Below are 20,427 nucleotides of genomic sequence, written 5' to 3'. Positions count from 1 at the left end.
GCTCTGTTGGCGCACAACCTTCCTTTTTTTTTTTGCATTGGGAAATGGCCATAGCTGTCAATTTCCCCTTTTTTTGCAATGGGAAACGGCGCTAGAATGAGGGAATTTCCCGCAAAAAAAAGGGAACGTTGACAGCTATGACCCAGTCCCAAGTTGCCTTCCACTTTGCTGTACCGTGTCCCTACCCCGGGCACTGTAAGCAGCAATGATGCCCCAGCTGGGGGAACCGGTTGCATAGCAGGGGCGCCATCACACCCTCAGGTCTGTGGGTGCCCGCCACAACACAGACATGCGACATCACGCACACACCTGCATGCAGTACGTACGTCACATGTGCCCCTTTCAGTGGGTGGTGGCAGCAGTGACTCCTCTTCCTCCTCCAATCTGCAGCCACTGAGGTACCCTTTTCCGTGGGGAGGGGTTCAGACTCCGAGGCAGAGAGACTCTGCCTCCACATCCAAGCGGGGACCGTTTGTCGTTGGTGCAGCACTGATAGACCGTGAAACGTCCAGGGGTGGCTGTACAGGGCGGAAGTGCTCGCGACACAGGGCTCCCCTTGCCCTTCCATATATAGCTCATCTGGGCTTGCCTGCCATGCCTCATGCTGCAGTCGGCATGGCCACCTACTGGGAGACATGCAAACCTGCAGAGCATGAAGACATCTTACATGTTTCTTTATATATGAAGATACATAAATATGTGAGGGGGAGAGAGTTCAGGATTTGCACAATGGCCCTAGAATGATGCTGAAGCAAGTTAAGAGTCAAAGGACAAATTATATTATAATCTCAGTTCGTCCCCAATTCCCACTACCCCGAGGAGCCAGAAGCCTTACCGAGCCACTAAATGCCCTTGAAAAACAGAAGGCAACAAGTCAATCATTTGTCAAGCCAAACAATGGTTTTTATTTCATTTTCTCCGTGACATTTCAGCCATCAAAAAAATAAACTCTAACACATATGGATGGAAGACTTTCTACAAGTGTTACTAAGTGGGAATTTCTCTTTCAACTCCAGGATTTTGATTGGAGCATCTTCTTTTTTTTATTAATTAATTATCCAATAAGTTAGGAAGAAGCATGGGGGAGAGCTGGGGTGTTAAAGTGCTTTTCATTTCTGAGCTGGGATGAGGTCGTCAATACACTGGCCTTTCTCAAGGCGTTTCTCCATTTCGATCAGCAGCTTCACCCCATCAACCACCATCTGTACCAGCTCCACCTCGGAGAACCCAAGGCGGTCGGCATTGGAGACATCAAACACGCCTCCCACCGCAGCCGTGTCCACACCACCTGAGGAAAAGCAAACAGGAAAAGGGGATCAAACCGAGAGGCCGAAAACTCTGCATAAAACCCGAGTTGGCCTTGCAGATAATAATAATTTATTATTTGTACTCCGCGCCCATCTGACCGGCTTGTCCCAGCCACTCTGGGTGGCTTCCAACGTACCGCATTTTTCCATGTATACGACGACCCCTGGTTTTTTTTAGCTGAAAATTAAGAAATAAATAACTGCAACATTCCGTGTGTAAGATGACCCCCAATTTTAAACTTTAAAAAATGGGGGGAAATAGTCTTATACTGGGACACGGGTGGCGCTGTGGGTTAAACCACAGAGCCCAGGGCTTGCCGATCAGAAGGTCGGCGGTTCGAATCCCTGCGGCGGGGTGAGCTCCCGTTGCTCGGTCCCTGCTCCTGCCAACCTAGCAGTTCGAAAGCACGTCACAAGTGCAAGTAGATAAATAGGGACCGCTCCGGCGGGAAGGTAAACAGCATTTCCATGCGCTGCTCTGGTTTGCCAGAAGCGGCTTTGTCATGCTGGCCACATGACCCGGAAGCTGTACACCGGCTCCCTCAACCGATAACGTGAGATGAGCGTCGCAACCCCAGAGTCCGACCCGACTGGACCTAACGGTCAGGGGTCCCTATAGTCTTATACATGGAAAAATGCAGTATGTAAAAAGATAAAACATTAAATAGCTTCCCTATACAGGGCCGCCTTCAAATGTTTTCTAGAGGTTGTCTAGTTCCTGATCTCCTGGACCATAGGGAGCCAACTCCTAGGGGCTGTGGGGGCTTTGGGCCCCACAATAAAATATTTCAGGGGGGGCTGGGCCCCCAAAAAGTTGATGGGCATTCCCATTCAAATAGGGTGTGTGCACTTTGTCATGTGATCGATTATGCAGGGTGGAGCATAATTATTGTTATTATGGTTTTTGTTGTATGTGTCTTTAGCGGTTGATGTTTGTATGGAAAAATGATTAAATATTTTTTTAAAAAAAGGTTATGCAGGGCAGGGCTTACCTGGGCCCCCATAATATTTTATTCAAGTTGGCACCCTTGCCCTTGACATCTGAGGGTGTTCAACGGGGCAGGTGCCACTACCGAGAAGACCCTCTTGCCTGGTTCCCTGTAGCTTCGCTTCCCACAATGAGGGGGCCGCTAGGAGGCACACAGAGCTGGACCCATCACTCCCTAGGCTCCGCTTCCTTCAACCTTTTCTCACAGGGTTTCTTTCCCGTATGGCTGGCAGCCATCTTTGTTACCCTCCTTTGCTACTGATCCAGCAAGGAAGAGTGAAGTCAATGAAACATCAAAGTCCTTGTATTGATTTATAAAGCTCTGAACAACTTGGGTCCAGGGTAGCTTAAGCGAGCACCTGAACCCTAATATCCAGCTCGGTCTCCCAAAACAATCGGCAGGAGAATTGCTGCCCATCTCCTGAGTTGGTGAGGTTCCCCTGACAGCAACAAGAAACAGAAAGCTTTTCCAAGGGAGTTTCAGCAGGACACCTTCAAAAACCTTCTGAAAACATTTCCATGCTGCCAAAATTATGCCAACAACTGTTATGGGTTTTTATGTACGATTGTAGTCAGCTGCTCTGATATTTATGAATTGTGGGATATATATATATATTCCTAAACATGGTGCTCCCTTCTCCCAACAGTCTCTCCAGAAAGAAACCATCGTCAATGGTGATGAATGACACGGAGAGGCCAACGAGATTCGATAGATGATCTCTAGCCTCTTTCTCCTAATAAAAGTCAGGAGCCTCAGTAATGGTTGTTTTAGTACCAGGCCTGAAGCCAGACAGAAATGGGTCTGTTTTTAACTTTTTAACATTTTTTTTCATTACATGTTTTTATGTGTTGTAAACCACTTTGATATTTTTATATATTTGCAGCATATAAAGGTTAGCCTGAAGGGATGGAAGACGTTCTCCACAGCCAGGCTAGTACAATAAATCGAACAATGGGATCCAAATTTTTGAGTTATTTTATTGCACCGGAGGTTGTATCGCTGTGTTATTCCTAATGATTTTGACTTATGAGGCTGGCTTTGGGGTGGTCCTTCAAATAAGGAGATATAAATTCCGAAACACGAGTAGCATGCTGCGGCTCTAAGAAATTTAGGAATACAGAGTCCGCCTATGCCTTCCTGCACCAAATCCTAAAACAGATTTTTCTCCACTGCATTGGTCTTTAGCCACTTAGCCATTTGCAAATGGCATCCTGTAAACCTATCTAACATCACATGTTTATCTCAACTTAATAACCAAGTGTTGTCTAGGGTTGCCATACGTCCGGGAAAACCAAGACATGCCCTCTTTTTGGGAGCAAACATGCTCACCCGTTTTAAACGAAATGTCTGGATTTGGGGGCTTTCTTAAATATCGGGGGGGAGGCTTAGAGGGGCATGCACATGTTTTGGAGGGTGCTGTGCCCTGGAAGTGGAAGCACCACCACAGAGTGAGACCGTCAGAGCAAATATCAAGTAAGAGCTGCGGTCCTGCCCCTGCTCGGGCTGGCAGCAGCTCAGGCTTGCTCTGCATGCCGTGGCCACTGCCAACCCGAGCCGGGGAAAGAGACGCATGGGTGTGGCAATGGCCCCATGCGCCTCTCTCTCAGGCTGGCAGCAGCTCAAGCTATCCTATTTTTTGCTCCTCAAGATATGGCAACCCTGGTGTTGCCCTGACAAATTTCAAAGGGTGCCCCACCTTGGCTGTGCTGCCTGACTATATACTCTTTTTTTAAAGCACTATCAAGAGCAGAAGTGGGGAAGGCCAGATGCAGCCTCCCTTCCACTGACCTGCCTGTCAACCAGCCAATGTTGCATTGCACCAGGCTCTTTCGACTTCAAAGGTGCATGTCTGAATTCTTCCTTTCCAGCCTCAGTTTGAAATCAAACCGTGGCTGGAAAGATTCCTGCCAAAAGCAGGAAGAGTGACGAACAGCAGGGATTGGCTGCACTCAAGAGCTCCTGAGTAGCACCAATCCCAGCAGGGCTCGCTTGTGGTGCTGAAGGCAAGCCTTGCTTGAAAAGGAATAATCAGGAATGCACCCCAAGGCTCCTTTGCAACCATAGCTTTGCCGTATGTTCTCGGCTGCGGCTGAGGGTTTGCAGGCCGATTCAGCACCCTGGCAAGCATACCTTGCCTGAAAGTTCCCTGTGCCTGACCTAGAGCCTAACAGCTGGACCTGCAGGCTGGGCATAAACCTAAAGCAGCAAGAAGCTGCGTCATTTCTCTTCAAATATGCGACTACATCCAAGGGAACAGCAGTACAGCAGTGCTTGGAGCACTCGGTTTGCAAGCAGAAGGTTCCAGGTTTGATTCCGGGCATCTCCAGGTAGCTCAGGAAAAGATTGCTGCCTGAAATGCTGGAGAGCTGCTGCCAGCCAGGGCAGGCAATATGAAGCCGAATGGATCAGTTTTCTGACTTGATATAGAGCCACTTCCAATGTTTGCTGCACCTGCGGTTTTCGCTGTAGGGTAAAGCTTTTGCCCGGTTTTTACTGATTCATACCAAGTGTTATAATCGGGTTATTATTGGGAAATAGTGGGAAACTAATAAAATTAATTTGGGGGAGGAAACCAATAGAAAGCTTTGTCTTCTCCCAATTTTTGTGTTGAACAACACCGCTGCTTTTTGGCACCTGGTGAAAAAGTGTCTGCTGCCCTGACCTTCTGATTTGTTTCCCATATGGTTGTAACACTGGATCACAGACTGAATCGAAGTGACCCAGAGTCCAGGGCTGTCGGGGGGGGGGGCTCCAACAGTGGGGTGCCTGCATGCATCCGAGAGGGCAGAGCCGAGGGCCTTCTTGGTAGTGGCACCCACCCTGTGGAATGCCCTCCCATCAGATGTCAAGGAAATAAACATCTATCTGATTTGCAGAAGTCACCTGTACAGGGAGGTTAGAAACGTTTGAGGGGTTTTTTTGTGTTTTAATATTTTGCTGGAAGCCACCCAGAGTGGCTGAAGCAACACGGTCAGATGGGTGGCATATAAATAAAGTTAATGATCATCGCCTTACCTTCCCCCCTGTATGCTTAATCAGGGCTCCCCCCCCCCGATCCTCTCAAAAAATCCCTCCGCATGATTCCCCAGCCCCAACTGCCTGACTGTAAAAGTGGGTTCAGCACCTTGACTGGTGCCTGGCTGCCCTCGGGGTTAGATCAGGGCCATTCCAAAGTGCTGGATCCGGCCACCAAATCAAGAGAATGGCCATGCACAGCCCTGATTTTCAATGTTTGTATTTTTTTAAAATGCCTGCTGCAGTCATGTCACATCATTTTTATGGCTTGGTCTGCGGGACAGCCTGAGTGGCACTTGGTCTTGCCAAAAAAGCAAGGAGTAAATTTGATATAAAGTCCCAAGTCCAGGTTTTGGGTTCCTCACCTGTGCCCCGTTTCTGCAGCCTCAGCTTCTTGAGGATGTCGCCAAATTTCTCGTGCTTGCCAAGGTTGGGTAGCTTAATGTGCACTCCGGCACGGAGACCTGTGCCGAGGTTGGATGGGCAGGTCAAGATGTAGCCCAGGTGAGGGTTCCACATGAATTCGTAGTTTTTGGATTTGAAGAGGTTTTCAATCTAGGTGTGTCAGGGGCGGAAGAAAAAAAAAGACAGGCCATTATGAAGAAACCCCTTCCTCTCTCAAGATTAAGGAGCTACAAGTCCTATCATCATTGCAGCGTGGTAGAAGTCAGTCAGCTGCAGCAGTTAGAGTGTTGGGCTAGGGACCTGAGAGACTGGGGTTCAAATCCTCACTCAGCCAGGAAGCCAGCCACAGTCTCTCAACCTGACCTAATGAGCTGTGTAGTTGCGATGATAAAATGCGAGGTGAAACCAGGAGCTTATGCCGTGGGCTGGGCCCAAGCTCACCCAGTGAGCTTCGTGGCTGAGTGGGGATTTGAACCCTGGTCTCCCAGGTCCTAGCACTCTAACCACTACACCACATGGCCTCACAGCCTTGAGGCTTAATGCAGCCCTTCAGGAATATGTCCTTCAAAAGGCAAAAAAATGCCTCTTGCCAGCCAGGATGAAGAGCTGGAAGAGCGTGAAAACTTCTGGCTTGTAGGTAGCTTACTGCAAACTGAACCTGTTTCTCTGCCAACTTTTGCAGCTGGCTCCATCCACCACAAGCATGTGGACCCCGGAAGGTTGACTGTGAAGGAAAGTGGCCCTCAGGCTGAGACAGGTTCCCCACCCAATACTGCCTCACACTCGACTGACTCGTTTCTTAGAAAGAGGCAGTGACCAAATACCTGAATGATTAATGCAGGATTTGGAAACGCAGAAGAGAAACCCACCCTCTTACCCCTTTTCAGAGCTCTCACAGATGCACCTTAGGGACAGATTACAAAACCCTACCACTATGGATGCGCCTTAGAGCATCTATTCGAGCCTATCAGGTTGCTGCGTACATGCAGGCAACCTCAAAGAGCACTGTGTTTCCATCTGTAGAGGACGACAGCTTTAAGCATGCAAGGCTGCCTGCACTCCAACGCTCTCCAGAAATTTCAGAGACGGGCCTTCCCCCTGGGAGCACATGGCCACGGTCAATTGCCCGAGACCTCTCATTCCTCCAGATACGAAGGCAGGAAGCACTCCAGTGCAGGCACAGGGGCTCTGTTGCCAGGAGGCAGCTGCATTCTCTTCTCACTGCACCACCACCTCTGCCTGAACTGGGAATTCGCAAAGCCACACTCTGCTGCATTGAGTTTAGAGCCAACACTTAGGTCAGCACTTCTGAGTGCCGCAGAGAAGGTTGCACCACATCAAAACACAAACACACGGAGGGAGGGAGGGAGGAAGGAGACTTGCACTCACTTTGACACACACTTATATTTACCTGCGTTAGCCCAGTACAGAAGCGGGTGAAAACTTCCTTCATATTTCCACCTTTCTGCATAGAAATAACTCTAAGGTGATCTTCCTCATTGATCCACACAAGGAATGTCTTGTTGTCGTTGTGCCTGAAGGACACAAGGTAGGGACGGCGTTGAGAGCTGTTCCTTTAACCCTTCCTCGAGCCATAGAATCTAAGTTAAGCTAGCCACATTTTTAAAGCTTGCTCCGTCTGTAGTTGTAGCTTTAGAGATACCTTCCCACAGACGCTTTCTGTGCCCACGGTGGCTTTGCAGAAGCCCACCCCCTCTTAGATGGCCATCAAAACTACCCCAGGGCGTTTTGAGCTTTCTGCTTTCAACCAAATGTTATGCACACCACAGATCGACTATTTTAGCTTTCAGCTGAACAAGAAAACCTTGGAAAAGTAGGGATCCATCTGGTAAAGACTTTTGGGTTTCTAAAACAGCAACAACTCAGGGCCGTGCAGTGGGTAACACAATGCACTCAAAACCTGGAGATCCGCATTCGGCTCCCAAGTAGGGAGCCCTGGCAAATCGCCATTTCTCAGCCTATTCTACTTTGGTTTGTTGCAAGGATAAAATGGGATTGGACCGAGATCCAGAGCTTGAGGTGTACCCCACAATTGGAATTCTGCTAACTTATTATTCCCACCAGTACAAGACAGTGGGGGGGGAAGCAACTATCAAGATCTCCCCCTTGTCCCTAGAATTTATTGTGTCCCACCCCACCCCCCAAAAAACCCTGCTCTAAAGATTTGGGAGCACAGCATGAACTGCAGCGCAGGGAACTTTAGGTAAAATTGTGAAAATTCTGCCAGTTGGAATATCTACTGGATCTTAGTCCCATCCATGAATGGAAGCCTAGTTAGGACCCAATCCATGGGGTATTAGGGTTTGAAGGTGCCTTGCAAATCATCTACTCTAAACTCCTCTTAATTCATTTCTTTTTTTACTCCTTTAATATTTTTATCTCTATTTCCCCCCTTTGTTTTTGCTGCTGCTTTACTCTGTTTCTTTGTGTTGTTGTTGATGTTGTTTTGTTATTGTCTACTCCGGGTTTAAGAGAGGCAGGATGGGAGAAGAAAGGGAAGCTCGCAGTTGAGAGCTGGGAGGATTCACCATTTTCTGTGTGGGACAAGTTAAGATCCACCTGTGAGAGAGGACTTTGCATTCTTCTCTGCCTCTCGTTTAGATCAGTTTGTTTTTTTATTATGAAAGGTTGTAATAAAATCTTACTGAAAGATTTTCAGTGCATGCAATAGTCACTGGCATTCTGCTTTTGAAATCCTCAATTCCTAGCTCTGATCTTCACTTTGGGACAAGTTCAGACTTCCATATATTCTTGCCAAGACACGGCTGTGCCATTTAAAGCACTCACCCTCTTATGTGTAGCAACCGTAAATCATACTGGAGGGGGATGCCCACATCTATAATCCAGGCTACTTGGAGAAGTGAGGAATGCTGGATTTATTTGCATAGCAGGGATTCATTCCCATCCCAGAACTGGCACTCCCTGGCACATGACTTGGCTTGCTCCCAATACAAAATTCACACACTACAACTGAATATCAGGGCAATCTAGAGAAAGCTTCACGTTGCCTTCATTCTCTGAGGCCAAGCTAAGAGCCTGGAAGATATCCAAGGACATGGGCGGAGCAAGGGGGCAGGGGTGGTCCGGCCCAGGTACCACCCTGGAGGGTGACACTCTGGGGGCAGGCCCCACCCCTGCAATCGACACCGTCGGCGCAGCAACTTTTAAAAGGCTGCAACGCGCAAACAGCAGCACAGCGTCTGTGCTGCTGTTCATGTGCTGCAGCCTTAAAGGTTGCCGCACCGCATGGAAAGGGTGCCGGCCCATTGCGCCCGCCATCTTGGGTGGACTGCGCATGTCTACCCAAGATGGTGGGCGCGATTGGCCGGCACCCCTTCCGACCGCTGCAGCCTTAAAGCACGGCATGGTCCGGTGCCGGTCAGAAGGGGCGCCGGCCGATTGTGCCCATCATCTTGGGTGGACTGCACATGTCCACACATGCGCAGTCCACCCAGGAGGCTGCGCACACATTGTGACGTCAGGGCGCGTGCGCTAGGGAGTGGCGCACTGCCCCCCGGCGAGGGGTGCCTTTAAGATTGCCGCCCCGTGCGGCAAAGCAGCTCGCTACACCTCTGTCCAAGGAGGAGGAATCATTATCATTGCTTTGGGAACAGCTGCTCGATAATGGGTCATGAAACTGTTTTATCAGAAGAGCAGTCGATATCAACACCTCCCTTGGAATCAGCCTAATGGCTCCAAGTGAGTTTAGTTACAGGGTGGTGGCTAACCTGTGGCCCTCTAAAAGTTGCCAAAATTCCCATCAGCCCTGGTCAGCATGTCCAGTGGTCAGAGTTGTTACCCAAAACATCTGGAGGGCACCAGGTTAACAAAGGCTGCACCCTAAGGCCATTTTACATTGGAAGCAGTTGCTTTTTAATCACTGTTCAAAAGGTCTTAATTCTCCTATTTACTGACCAGGGCTTGTTCCTCCTGCCTGTTGAAGACATGCATCAAGAAAGACCAGAATCTACCTACACATATTAGGTGCTGCCGGCCAAGTGAATATTGGCATCCCCCCATTTCCTTCCTTCCGTCATTTTTTTTTAAGGGTTGCCTTTACTGGGCGTTACTCACCAAATGCCCCTGCCATCAGGCCAGTCCCGTGCCATTCCGGAGGCTAAGAGCAGAGGAGAGACCGGCTTGTCAAAGAGGAAGTGGTCATCGATGAGCTGCTGCTGTTCCGCATCCGTCATGTTTTTCAGAGCATAGTACTTCCCGTTCAGGTCCCCTTCCAGGCTAGCCAAAGCTGGGAAAAGCAAGAGAGAGGCTTGCAGAATTACTGCTGGTTTTTGGTTTTTGTTTAGAACGAGTTAACACAGGGGTAGGCAACCTAACCGGCCCAATCGCCTTCTCAATCCGGCCCACGGACAGTCCAGGAATCAGGGTGTTTTTACATGAGTAGAATGTATCCTTTTATTTAAAATGCATCTCTGGGTTATTTGTGGGGACTGCCTGGTGTTTTTACATGAGTAGAATTTGTCCTTTTATTTAAAATGCATCTCTGGGTTATTTGTGGGGCATAGGAATTCATTCATTTCCCCCCCCCCCCCAAAAAAAAAATAGTCCGGCCCATCACATGGGTTGAGGGACTGTGGACCAGCCTATGGCTGAAAAAGGTTGCTGACCTGAGTTAACACATCACAATATTTAAGGGAATGCAAACAACATTCTTATTTAGATTATACACATGCACACCATAAAGGAAGCTAGGACTCGAACCAATGGCTTCAAGTTACAAAAAAAGGGGAGATTTCAACTTAACATCAGCAAGAGCTTTCTGATAGTAAGAGCTGTTTGACAGTGGAACAGTCTCCCTCAGGAGGTTGCGGACTCTCCTTCCTTGGAGGTTTTTAAGCAGAGGTTGGATGGCCACCTGTCACAGATGCTTTAGCCGAGATTCCTGCATTTGCATTGCAGGGGGTTGGACTAGATGACCCTTGGGTCCCAACGCTAAGATTCAATTCATGTGGCTCCCCCTCCCCCTTCCTGCAAACTGCTGCTTGTTGAAGGTGCTGATAATTGTAGCTCTGCTAAGGGTAAACTGCAATTCCGAGGATTCTTTGGGTGAAGTCAAATGCATGCCGCAGACATGACCTCAGCATGCCAAGATGGCAGCAAATCCAAGCTTAGAATGGCAACTCAAGTGTGCTTATATATAATTTTTTACTTCTCCACCAGGGCAACTTAGCTGGCAATTTCCCCAGGTAGTCAGGGATGGGGAGGAGAAAAAACGGAATGTGAGCCCCCTGTTCTCCTCAACCCTTTCGTTGCCCTATTAAGTTGTCGGATACCAAGGAGCAATGCTTGCTTATCTGCTGTCAGGTATGCTTTTCCATACCAGGGAGGAGCCAAAGCTTCTTATGCAAGCATGGGAAAGAGCACAGAACTCCTCCAGCTCCCAGCTTCCTGCCGCAGGTGTGGCTTGTCTGTCTCTCTGCTTGCCTTTATTGCACAATAAACTTCCTCTTCCACATCTCACCTTTTAGAGACAACAATGCAGTCCTTTTCTCTTTTAAAGAGGTGCTATGGAACAGAGGTGCCAGCTTCCCAAATGCTGCCAAGAACCTAAACTGGGGGGGGGGGGGGAGCCCGAGAAGATTCAGTCCCAAGCGCCTTGTTTAACTGGAACTTGCTATGTCATCGTATACAAGGCTTGAATGATTCATGCGTTTCGCATTCTTCCTCGTCCCATGTGATCATGTTACGTTCAGGGCTACGGGCTAGAGTCTCTGCTCGCTTTTTTTTTTTTTTTTTTTTTTTCAGCGTGCCATAACCTTTTACCTTCCACGGACAGCTTCTCGATAGCACGCCTCTCCCCTCGGCTGCAATGAGGCGGCAGGCAGAAGCCGCGGATGCTCCTACCAGTTCGGACACGTGAGCTCAGGACGTAGTTGGGGTCCAGGTCGTCGCCACCCTGCAAGATACAGGAAGGAAGGTCTTAGAACCAACCCCAGCGTAACCGCAGACGATTCATCAGGCTGTCCTGCCCAGCATTTAATGAGTGCAACAACCCAAGAATTAAAACACAAGTCATTCGGCGAAGCTTCTGTGCTGAAATTTTAATGGCCAGCCTCACAGCCATTCATTATAGATGGTGCAGATGCATTTCCCAGCCAGCAGATCACAAGTTCTCAGCTGCCACGATATATAATATTGCAGAGTTGGAAGGGACCCCGAGGATCATCTATTCCAACCCCCTGCAACACAGGAATAAAGACGCAGCTGCCCCATATGGGGATCGAACCTGCAACCTTGGCGTTACCAGCACCATGCTCTAGCCAACTGAGCTATCCAAACGATGGCGCAGCCAATTTATGATAAGGTCCTATTTCTCCTGGTAAGCTTTCCCTTCAGAAATTTCAAGCACAGCCAGCATCTAGATCAGGGTTTCCCAAACTTGGGTCTCCAGCTGTTTTTGGGACTACAATTCCCATCATCCCTGACCACCACTGGGTCCTGCTAGCTAGGGATGATGGGAGTTGCAGTCCCACAACAGCTAGAAACCCAAGTTTGGGAAACCCTGATCTAGATTAAGAGCGCTGGTCCCGGAGTTCTGCAGAAAGCAGCATTTTGTCATTCACACCCAGAAAAATGCAAAGTAACCTCTGAAGGGAAGAAGTCATAGTTACATGACTCATGTCCGTATTAAGAGACAGGACTTTGGCCATAAATGGCAGACTTGCTAAAGAGAATCCTCTCGGGATTACTATATTAATAAGGCAGTTTGCTGCTATTATTATTATTATTTATTAAGATAATACACAAGATCTCAGGGTGGTTCACATGATAAAATAGAAGTTTCAGTTCCATCGTTTGTATTGTTGACACACCAACTGACAGAAATTCCAGGTTTTCTGATCTCTCCCAGCCCTACCTAGAGGTGCTGGGGATTCCACTTGGGGCCCTCTGCATTCAAGGCAGGTGTCCTGCCCCAGCTCCACAGCCCTCCCCATTGTTGGATGTGCCTGCCTCATGGTCAGGGAGGGAAAGCGGCAATATTCAGTTTGTCTGTGAGACCAGGCCAAATAGCAATCCTGGGAAGCAGCTACAATTTAAATTAAATAACCTCAAGAACCCTTGGAACTGCCATTTATCACACACAGAGCAACAATTCCCAGCACCTTTAACAAACTCCAGTTCCCAGGATTCCATGGGGAAAGCCATGACTGTTAAAGTGGTATAAATGTGTTTTATACACAGGTATATGGTGTGGATGCTGTGGGTTAAACCACAGAGCCCAGGGCTTGTTGATTAGAAGGTCAGCGGTTCGAATCCCCGCGACGGGGTGAGGTCCCATTGCTCGGTCCCAGCTCCTGCCCACCTAGCAGTTTGAAAGCACGTCAAAGTGCAAGTAGATAAATAGGTACCGCTCTGGCGGGAAGGTAAACGGCGTTTCCGTGCGCTGCTCTGGTTCGCCAGAAGTGGCTTAGTCATGCTGACCACATGACCCCAGAGTCGGACACAACTGGACCTAATGGTCAGGGGTCCCATAACCTTTACCTTATATGGTGTGGATGGGACCATAGATTTAGTGTGTGGGTGTTTATGTGCACATACAGAACATTTAAACGGGAATGAAGTTACCTTCCAAACACACAGACTGCTTGCTAGTAAAATCCAGCCAGTAGCTTACTCAGGTTAGGATTTGGGGGCTGAGATCCTGGGCCCCAAACAGCAGAATGAGACCCCCCAGCACAGCAAGTCAAGCCTACCGCATTCAGAAGTAACACACCTTACCAGAGGGGGGCCCCATAAGCTCATTACATCCAAAAGTCCAAGATTACCTAATGGCACCACTGAAAACTAACAGCCATCAAAGTGATCTAGGGCTCATTCAATCCCATTATCCCAGGCTGTGTGAATGGATAAATCACTGGTTCTCAACACTGGTATGGGGGAGGAAGATCCAAGGACAATCTATTACATTTTGGGAGTGATTCCTGATCATACGTAGCCGCATTGTTTTATACTTCCTGGAGGTGCTGTAACCATGTTATAAAACAGTTGTGTTCTATGCCATAAATCAAGCACTGCTATGAGTTTTTCGTTTTCATTTTCCAATAATATTAAAAAAACTGCGTGGCATGAGAAAAATTTTCTTCTGAAAGTGTGTCCCAGAGAAAAATGTCTGAGAACCACAGGTATAGACAGATCGGTTTTCTCAGCCACATGTAGCTCTATCAGTTTTACGCAAACGATCAAAATATTGCAGGCTACTCTCTTCCTTTCTTAGGAGTTGTTCTTTCCAAGCTTCACAGTGGGGTGAGTGGGGCACACAGAGAGGAGGAGTTAACTCTGTAGAAGCAGCAGAGATGCAAAGGGAAGAGAGTAATCCTGTACCAATTTCATTCAGAGGCACCATATGCCTCCTTTAAGAGGAACGTGTCTCACCAGAGTTGCTCCAAGAAGCAATAGCCACCAGGCACTCACAGTAAGTACCAATCTACAAAAGGCATTTGCCCCCTTACACCCAACCAAGCCTAATAAATTCTCAGTATCTATGTCTGCATATATGCCTAGACAGCCTTTATTAGGGCTTTTTAATGGAAAGAATAATCTTTTTTAATAAATACAGGTTTGGCTCCATCTCGGTGGCTGTGCTAACAAGCTCGTTGAGGGAGTTGAGTATGTCGAGCCTAGATAAGAGGGGATATGATAGCCATCTTCAAATATCTCATGGGTTGTCACGTGGGAGAGGGAGCAAGCTTGTTTCTTCCTCCTCTAGAAGGTAGGATTCGAACCAGTGGCTTCAAGTTTCAAGGAGATTCCAACTAAGCATCAGGTAGTATTTTCTGACGGCAAGAGCTCTTTGACAGTGGAACCGTCTCCCTTATAGAATCATAGAGTTGGAAGAGACCACAAGGGCCATCCAGTCCAACCCCCTGCCAAGCAGGAAACACCATCAAAGCATTCCTGACAGATGGCTGTCAAGCCTCTGCTTAAAGACCTCCAAAGAAGGAGACTCCACCACACTCCTTGGCAGAAAATTCCACTGCCGAACAGCTCTCACTGTCAGGAAGTTCTTCCTAATGTTTAGGTGGAATCTTCTTTCTTGTAGTTTGAATCCATTGCCCCGTGTCCGCTTCTCTGGAGCAGCAGAAAACAACCTTTCACCCTCCTCTATATGACATCCTTTTATATATTTGAACATGGCTATCATATCACCCCTTAACCTTCTCTTCTCCAGGCTAAACATACCCAGCTCCCTAAGCCGTTCCCTTAGGAGGCGATGGACTCTCCTTCCTTTGAGGTTTTTAAGCAGAGATTGGATGGCCATCTGTCGTGGATGCTTTAGTTAAAATTCCTGCATTGCAGGAGGCTGGCCCCCGGTGTCCCTTCCCCAACTGTAGAAGTCTGAGTCTACTATTCTTCCCGCAGGAGCAGTCGTCCTAGTCAACCTGTGCAAATATCAAGGTCAACCTAAGGATGCCTTCAAGGAAGGCTGTTCCTCTTTTGCAAAAGGAGACACCTAGGCAGGGTGTAACATTTGGCAAGTGCCTACGATATTGTTCCAGGGCAAGGGAGCTTTGCCCCCCCCCTCCAGATGTACTGAAGTCCTGTCAGCCCTGTAAGGTCAAATTAAAAGGCAATTCCAACAAACCTACCCCTATATAAAGAGGTTTTTTTCCTACCTGCAAGTTATCGGAATTCAGGTCCGTCTTGTGCTGGTCTGTAGGCTTGTAGCCTCCATGTCGGTCTTCAATAATGGGGTCAAAGAGATCCTTATACACGTCATAGCATTCCTCATCACCAGCCACACACCCTACTGTCATAATGTAGGGGTGCCCTACAGAGGCCAACAAGCCAGAAAAGACAAAAGTTTGGACGGTGCTCGAGTCTAGTTTCAAGATATCAACAGCTTCATGCACTCAAGTCATCAGGAAGAACAAGAACAGATTTTGCATGCCATTCACAGGTGTAAGTAAAGCATGTTTCACTGTGGTGTAAAGGCCAAAGCCCAATTCAATACATTTTGCAGTTTGCAGACAAATGCATATGACCACCCAGAACACCAGATTACAACAACAACAAAAATGCAATATTTTTTAGAAAGCTAGTTTTAGCAAAGGTGCCTGGATCGATGTCCCCAATTCAACATTATGAAATCCCAAAACCAGACTTGGACGGTCACAATTAACTGGTTTTTGTTCTTCGATATTACAAAGGGTTTCTAGCTTTGGGGCACTGCCTAGTATTGAGAAAGAGCCTGGCAGATTACTGACAATGGGCAATTATTCATCATTCATATTCTGAGTAGACCCATTGAAACCGAAGGACTAAAGTTGATTGATTTCAATTGCATCTATTCCACATATGAATATAATCACCCAGCGGAAGGTTACAGCTTGGCAAAGAGATGTCCGTAGCCTGCTTTCCAAGCCCCATACTGGCCTCTTCAAAGAGTCTGGCCACCATTTCTCATTTACAGGGCTTTGCATTTTCAGAGTCAACATTAAAATTCTGACCCAGTTAATCAAGATTCTGAAGCTAGTACGCATGATGCAATTTGAGGGGGAGGGAGAACTGCCTTCCTGCATAACTATACTGTAGTTATTTTTTTTTTTCGTTTTTGCACAATTTAATGTTGCAGGAACTAGGAGTTATGCAGGGAAGAAGCTCCACACTCAAACCTCTGGGATTTTATTAAGAGAATCCTTTAGCTTCTGAAGTTTCGGCAGAAACGGCAGCAAGGACTACAAACATTTTCTCTGCATTAGCCAGCCAAGTTTCCCAGGAAACCAAGTTCTGCATCCAGTGCTAAATCCTGTGAGTCACATAATCATGGCATACATTCTAGCTTCATGCTGTGTGTGTTTATACTGTCTGGGGGTGTGCAATCCTTTAAGGAACTAGTTTCCAATGGAGCTAACCAAGATATGTATTGCCTGGAACCAATATAGGACCATGAAGGCCAAAAAAAAAACCTTGTTCGGAAATGTCACACTGCTTAGATGATGCAATCGCCATTATACGAAGGTGCACACAGTTCAGGAGCCTGTCCAATTGTCAACACAGACGACCCCCCCCCCCCCACAAACAACTACAAAAATTGCAAACCTGGAGGCCACCTAGCCTAGCATCCTGTCTCCAACCTAGCTGCCCAGACATCCGAGAAACTTACAAGCAGGACGTCAAGACAGCAGCCCTCAGGCAAATGTCTGGTACTCCAAGGTATACTTTGGGGGGGAGAGTTTTTAGGGGAAACCCAAAAGCATGAGGGCAACATTGCTCTCCTGCAGCCATTCCCCAGCAACCGATATTCAGAGGAACTCCAGCTCTGATCCTGTACATACAGATATCGTGACTAGTAACCATGTTCATGTCTTTTCCTAATCTCCTTTTAAAGCCATTAAGGTTAATGGCATAGGGCACTGTTTCCAAATTAGGAAGTGAGGGGTGGGGGTGGGGGGGAACAAGCCTTAAGAAACTCCATCACAAAATTATGAGTTAGGCTCAGTTGCGTAACTTGTTTCATTGGAACCACACTTCTCGTAAAATTGCTGGAATGTTTCCGCAATCGCAGCTACGACTTCGGACAAACACATACGCAGGGGTCAATGCCAGCCTAAGCAAAAAGCCACCGGTACAGAGAGAAGAGTCTCAATCAAGGCTTTTTACCAGGATTATCAACCCCAGTCTGGATGACATCATCCACGGTGCAGCCGCTAGCGGTTACTTTGTCTCTCAGTTTCTGGTACAATTCCGGGGTTAGGACCTTGGCCATATGATTGTTGTGGACGCTCAGGTCTGGGTATTCCTCATCGGAAGGCAGCTTCTGGTTATTAAAGAGGGCCATTTTATTCTTGCTAGAGAGAGGAAATGTGTAACAAAAAAAAAAAAAAACCGCAAACACGGCAGCGTTAAGACAGACAGCAAAAAAATGTCACCAAGATCTGCTCCCCTTTTATTTGCCAAAGAAGTGCCACGGAAGACAACCAAGGAAGGAAAATTTATATATATATATATATATGAAACAGCCTCAGTTTTAAGAACTTGCATTAAAAAGAAAAATTCTTCCTGTGCAGCAGTTTGCATATTTAGCAGGGTATTTTTACACAGGGATTTGTTGGGAGACCGTGGGGGGCCATTGCATGTATTGACCAGATTTATATTCCTTTGAATAAAACCACCTTCAAGGTTTTGGGTGGCCAATATGCAAGGCTATTTAAAGTAGCCAGGCCTTTGGGAGGCGTCAAGGTTGTATCCCCTTCCAGATGCCATTTCAAAGCAGCACTTCCTCGTTAATGGAGGGAGAACAGATCCGGATCAAAGCAGGTGTCCTTTTTGTTTTTACCTGGGTTATCCACCCCAGTTTGAATCACATCATCCAAGGTGCAGCCGCTAGCCGTCTTTTTGTCCCTCAGCTTGACATACAATTCCAAGGTCAACACTTTAGCCATATGGTTGTTGTGGACACTCAGATCGGGATACTCATCCTCCGCAGAGTACTTGCACTTCAGGAGGTTGTGGCTGTTTGAGAATGGCATGGCTGGCACCTGACTGGCTAGGGGAGAAGGAGAAGGAGAAGAAGAAGAAGAAGAAGAAGAGAGCGTGTTGCCATCACCTTGCCTCTTCCCGCAGGGCACTGGCTTAGCAGTCGCTCTCCGGAAGGAGGCTGGGCCACGGAGCAAGGTCACCTTGCCGCCTGCCCTACCTGCCCATTCAAACACCCTGCCTCCCTGGTACCTGCCCTCCTGGAGGAATGCCAGGTACTTGGCAAACATGGCTCCGTCCCCCACCCCCTCCCCCCGGCTCCCTCTCCTGCTGGCACAGGTCGCCTCCGGGACCAGCGCAAGAGAGGGGAAACCGTCGCTAAGAGATTTGCCCAAGGTCAAGGCGCTGCATCGGTGGCAGCGCCAGGAATAGAAAACAAGCCGCCCAAGCGCTTCCTCCAGGAGCTTTTAAAGAGCTCGGCTACCGAGCGCCTCCCTTCCTTTCCTCGGTCCCAAGGGGTGACCTTCAAGGCCGGGGAGGAGGAGACTTATTTTGCAGCGAGGCGATCTCCTCGCGAGCAAAATTACGCGCGCACTGCAGGGTGCCTAGTTTCGCTCGCAGGCAGAGAGCGAGAGCGAGACAGACTTGCAAAGCGAGCGAGAAGAGCAGCCTCTCCGCGCGCCCCAGGCCCCGGCTCGCCTCTCTTTTGCAAGAGTAGAAAAGCCGGTCCGGGATGAGGAGCGTTTTGCGCACAGCTAGCCAGCACGCGGGAAAGGGGGCGGACGAGGAAGCTAGAAATCCGGCCGAGCGCTAGGAAGCACTTTGGCGAAGAGCAGGGGTGGCACGGACTGCCTTTCTGCTAGTGCATCTCGGAGGGACCGCGGGCGCAGGGAAGCCGAGCGCCTCCCGGAGCAAGCAGGCAGGCAGGGCGCGGGCTCGAGGCGCCCAGAGCGCACGGCCGCGCTCTCGCCGCCCCACCCCGCCCCGCCCCGCCCGCCCGCCGCGATGCAGCCGGCACCTTCTGCCTTGCTCAAGGCTCGGGGGCAGCCCGGAGAACCGCGGACCAAAGGAGACCCAAGACCCGCGTTTTGGAGAGGGGTAGCTGGCTGGCTGCAGCTCGTAAGTTGGCAGCGCCACGGCTCGGGGGAGGAAGGAGGAAGACCTGGCGAGCGCGCCCAGATTGCTGGGGCTTCTCTGCAACGCCGGACTCTTTCTCTCTCTCTCTCTCCACTTTCAAGAGGGGCAGTTCTGCTCCGCAGAAACGACCCAGATATTTTCTTTAAAAACCCCTTTTTTTAAAGTCCTCTTTCGCTACAAGGGCTCTTCTCCTCTCAATCGCTTAGCTTGGGAGGAAAATAATGGAAAATGAAACAGTCCCCATTATATAACGACGCATTCCTCTGCTTGCTTTGGAGACATCGGCGAGGGATGATGAATGGATGGGAATACCCTGCTAAATATCAGCTAAACCGGACTGAGGTGTCCTAGCAATATACCTGCAGCAGAAGGATTTTTTTTTTAAAGCGAGGCATCCAATGTTTTAAAGCATCTCTCTGTTTCTTGGTTATGGTGGACGCATTCCTAGCTCTGAGCTGCGTCCTCTCCCCCACCCCGCGCCTTAGAATAAAATCTAGCATCTCTTCGTTCCTTTCCAAGCCCAAGAAGCTTACAAACGCGCATCTTGGGCCAACCCCACCCCCGCCCCCCAAAAGCTCTCCTTATCCCTTTGCAGTTTCTTGACTGCTTTTCCCTAAAAAAGGAAAACAACAGCCGCAGCCGCCACCCGATCTCCTTTTCCTCCCAGCCTGCATCTCTAACCGGAGTCTCATTCCATTGCTAAAGAGGACCGCAGCTACTGCTGCTCCGCCTGGTCTCCAAAAACTTACCTAGGGCTTCAAAGACGAGAAAAGGCAAAGCGCTTGTTCCCTTTGCCTCTTACAACCCTACAGCTCTCCCAGAAAGACCTGCCGGGAATGGAACCTGGCCCCCACCTTCCCATCACTTTTATAGATACCCAGAGCACGCTGCCTATTGGCTAGTATTTATATTCCATTCATTCCATTGGATCCCGGCTCTCGAGGAGGGGTGAGCTCACTCCGTCTTTTCTTGCCTATTATCGCTCCCCAGTTTGCTGTCCAGCCTCCCCAGTCAGATTGGGGAGGCGCGGGGGGGGGGGGGGGCCGGCGGCGGAGGTTGAAAGAGAAAGTGATGGAGCCCCGGACTTTAAAACACTCTGACAGGCTGAAGCAAAAGAC

At 48.7% G+C, this 20,427-nt stretch overlaps 1 protein-coding gene across 3 annotated transcripts; it reads right to left on the bottom strand.

Moving 5' to 3' along the window:
• Positions 1-878: 878 nt before the first annotated feature.
• Positions 879-20,208, bottom strand: CKB (creatine kinase B). 3 transcript variants are annotated; one of them, XM_033139058.1, is made up of 8 exons: positions 20,059-20,208; positions 18,033-18,242; positions 15,370-15,524; positions 11,519-11,651; positions 9,812-9,983; positions 7,128-7,251; positions 5,677-5,866; positions 879-1,288 (listed from the first exon to the last, which is right to left on the bottom strand). In XM_033139058.1, the coding sequence occupies exons 2-8, from the start codon at positions 18,223-18,225 to the stop codon at positions 1,110-1,112; spliced, it is 1,146 nt and encodes a 381-aa protein (XP_032994949.1). In that variant the 5' UTR covers positions 18,226-18,242; positions 20,059-20,208; the 3' UTR covers positions 879-1,109. The 3 variants fall into 3 exon arrangements, with proteins under 3 accessions (XP_032994949.1, XP_032994965.1, XP_032994956.1); XM_033139074.1 differs by lacking the exon at positions 18,033-18,242 and adding an exon at positions 17,357-17,544 and having other exon boundaries at positions 20,059-20,185; XM_033139065.1 differs by having other exon boundaries at positions 18,033-18,238; positions 20,059-20,156.
• Positions 20,209-20,427: the final 219 nt, after the last annotated feature.

The sequence above is a fragment of the Lacerta agilis genome, chromosome 1, assembly GCF_009819535.1.
Source record: "Lacerta agilis isolate rLacAgi1 chromosome 1, rLacAgi1.pri, whole genome shotgun sequence".
Classification (NCBI taxonomy): Eukaryota; Metazoa; Chordata; class Lepidosauria; order Squamata; family Lacertidae; genus Lacerta; species Lacerta agilis.
This window is presented reverse-complemented; position numbering and strand designations above follow the sequence as displayed.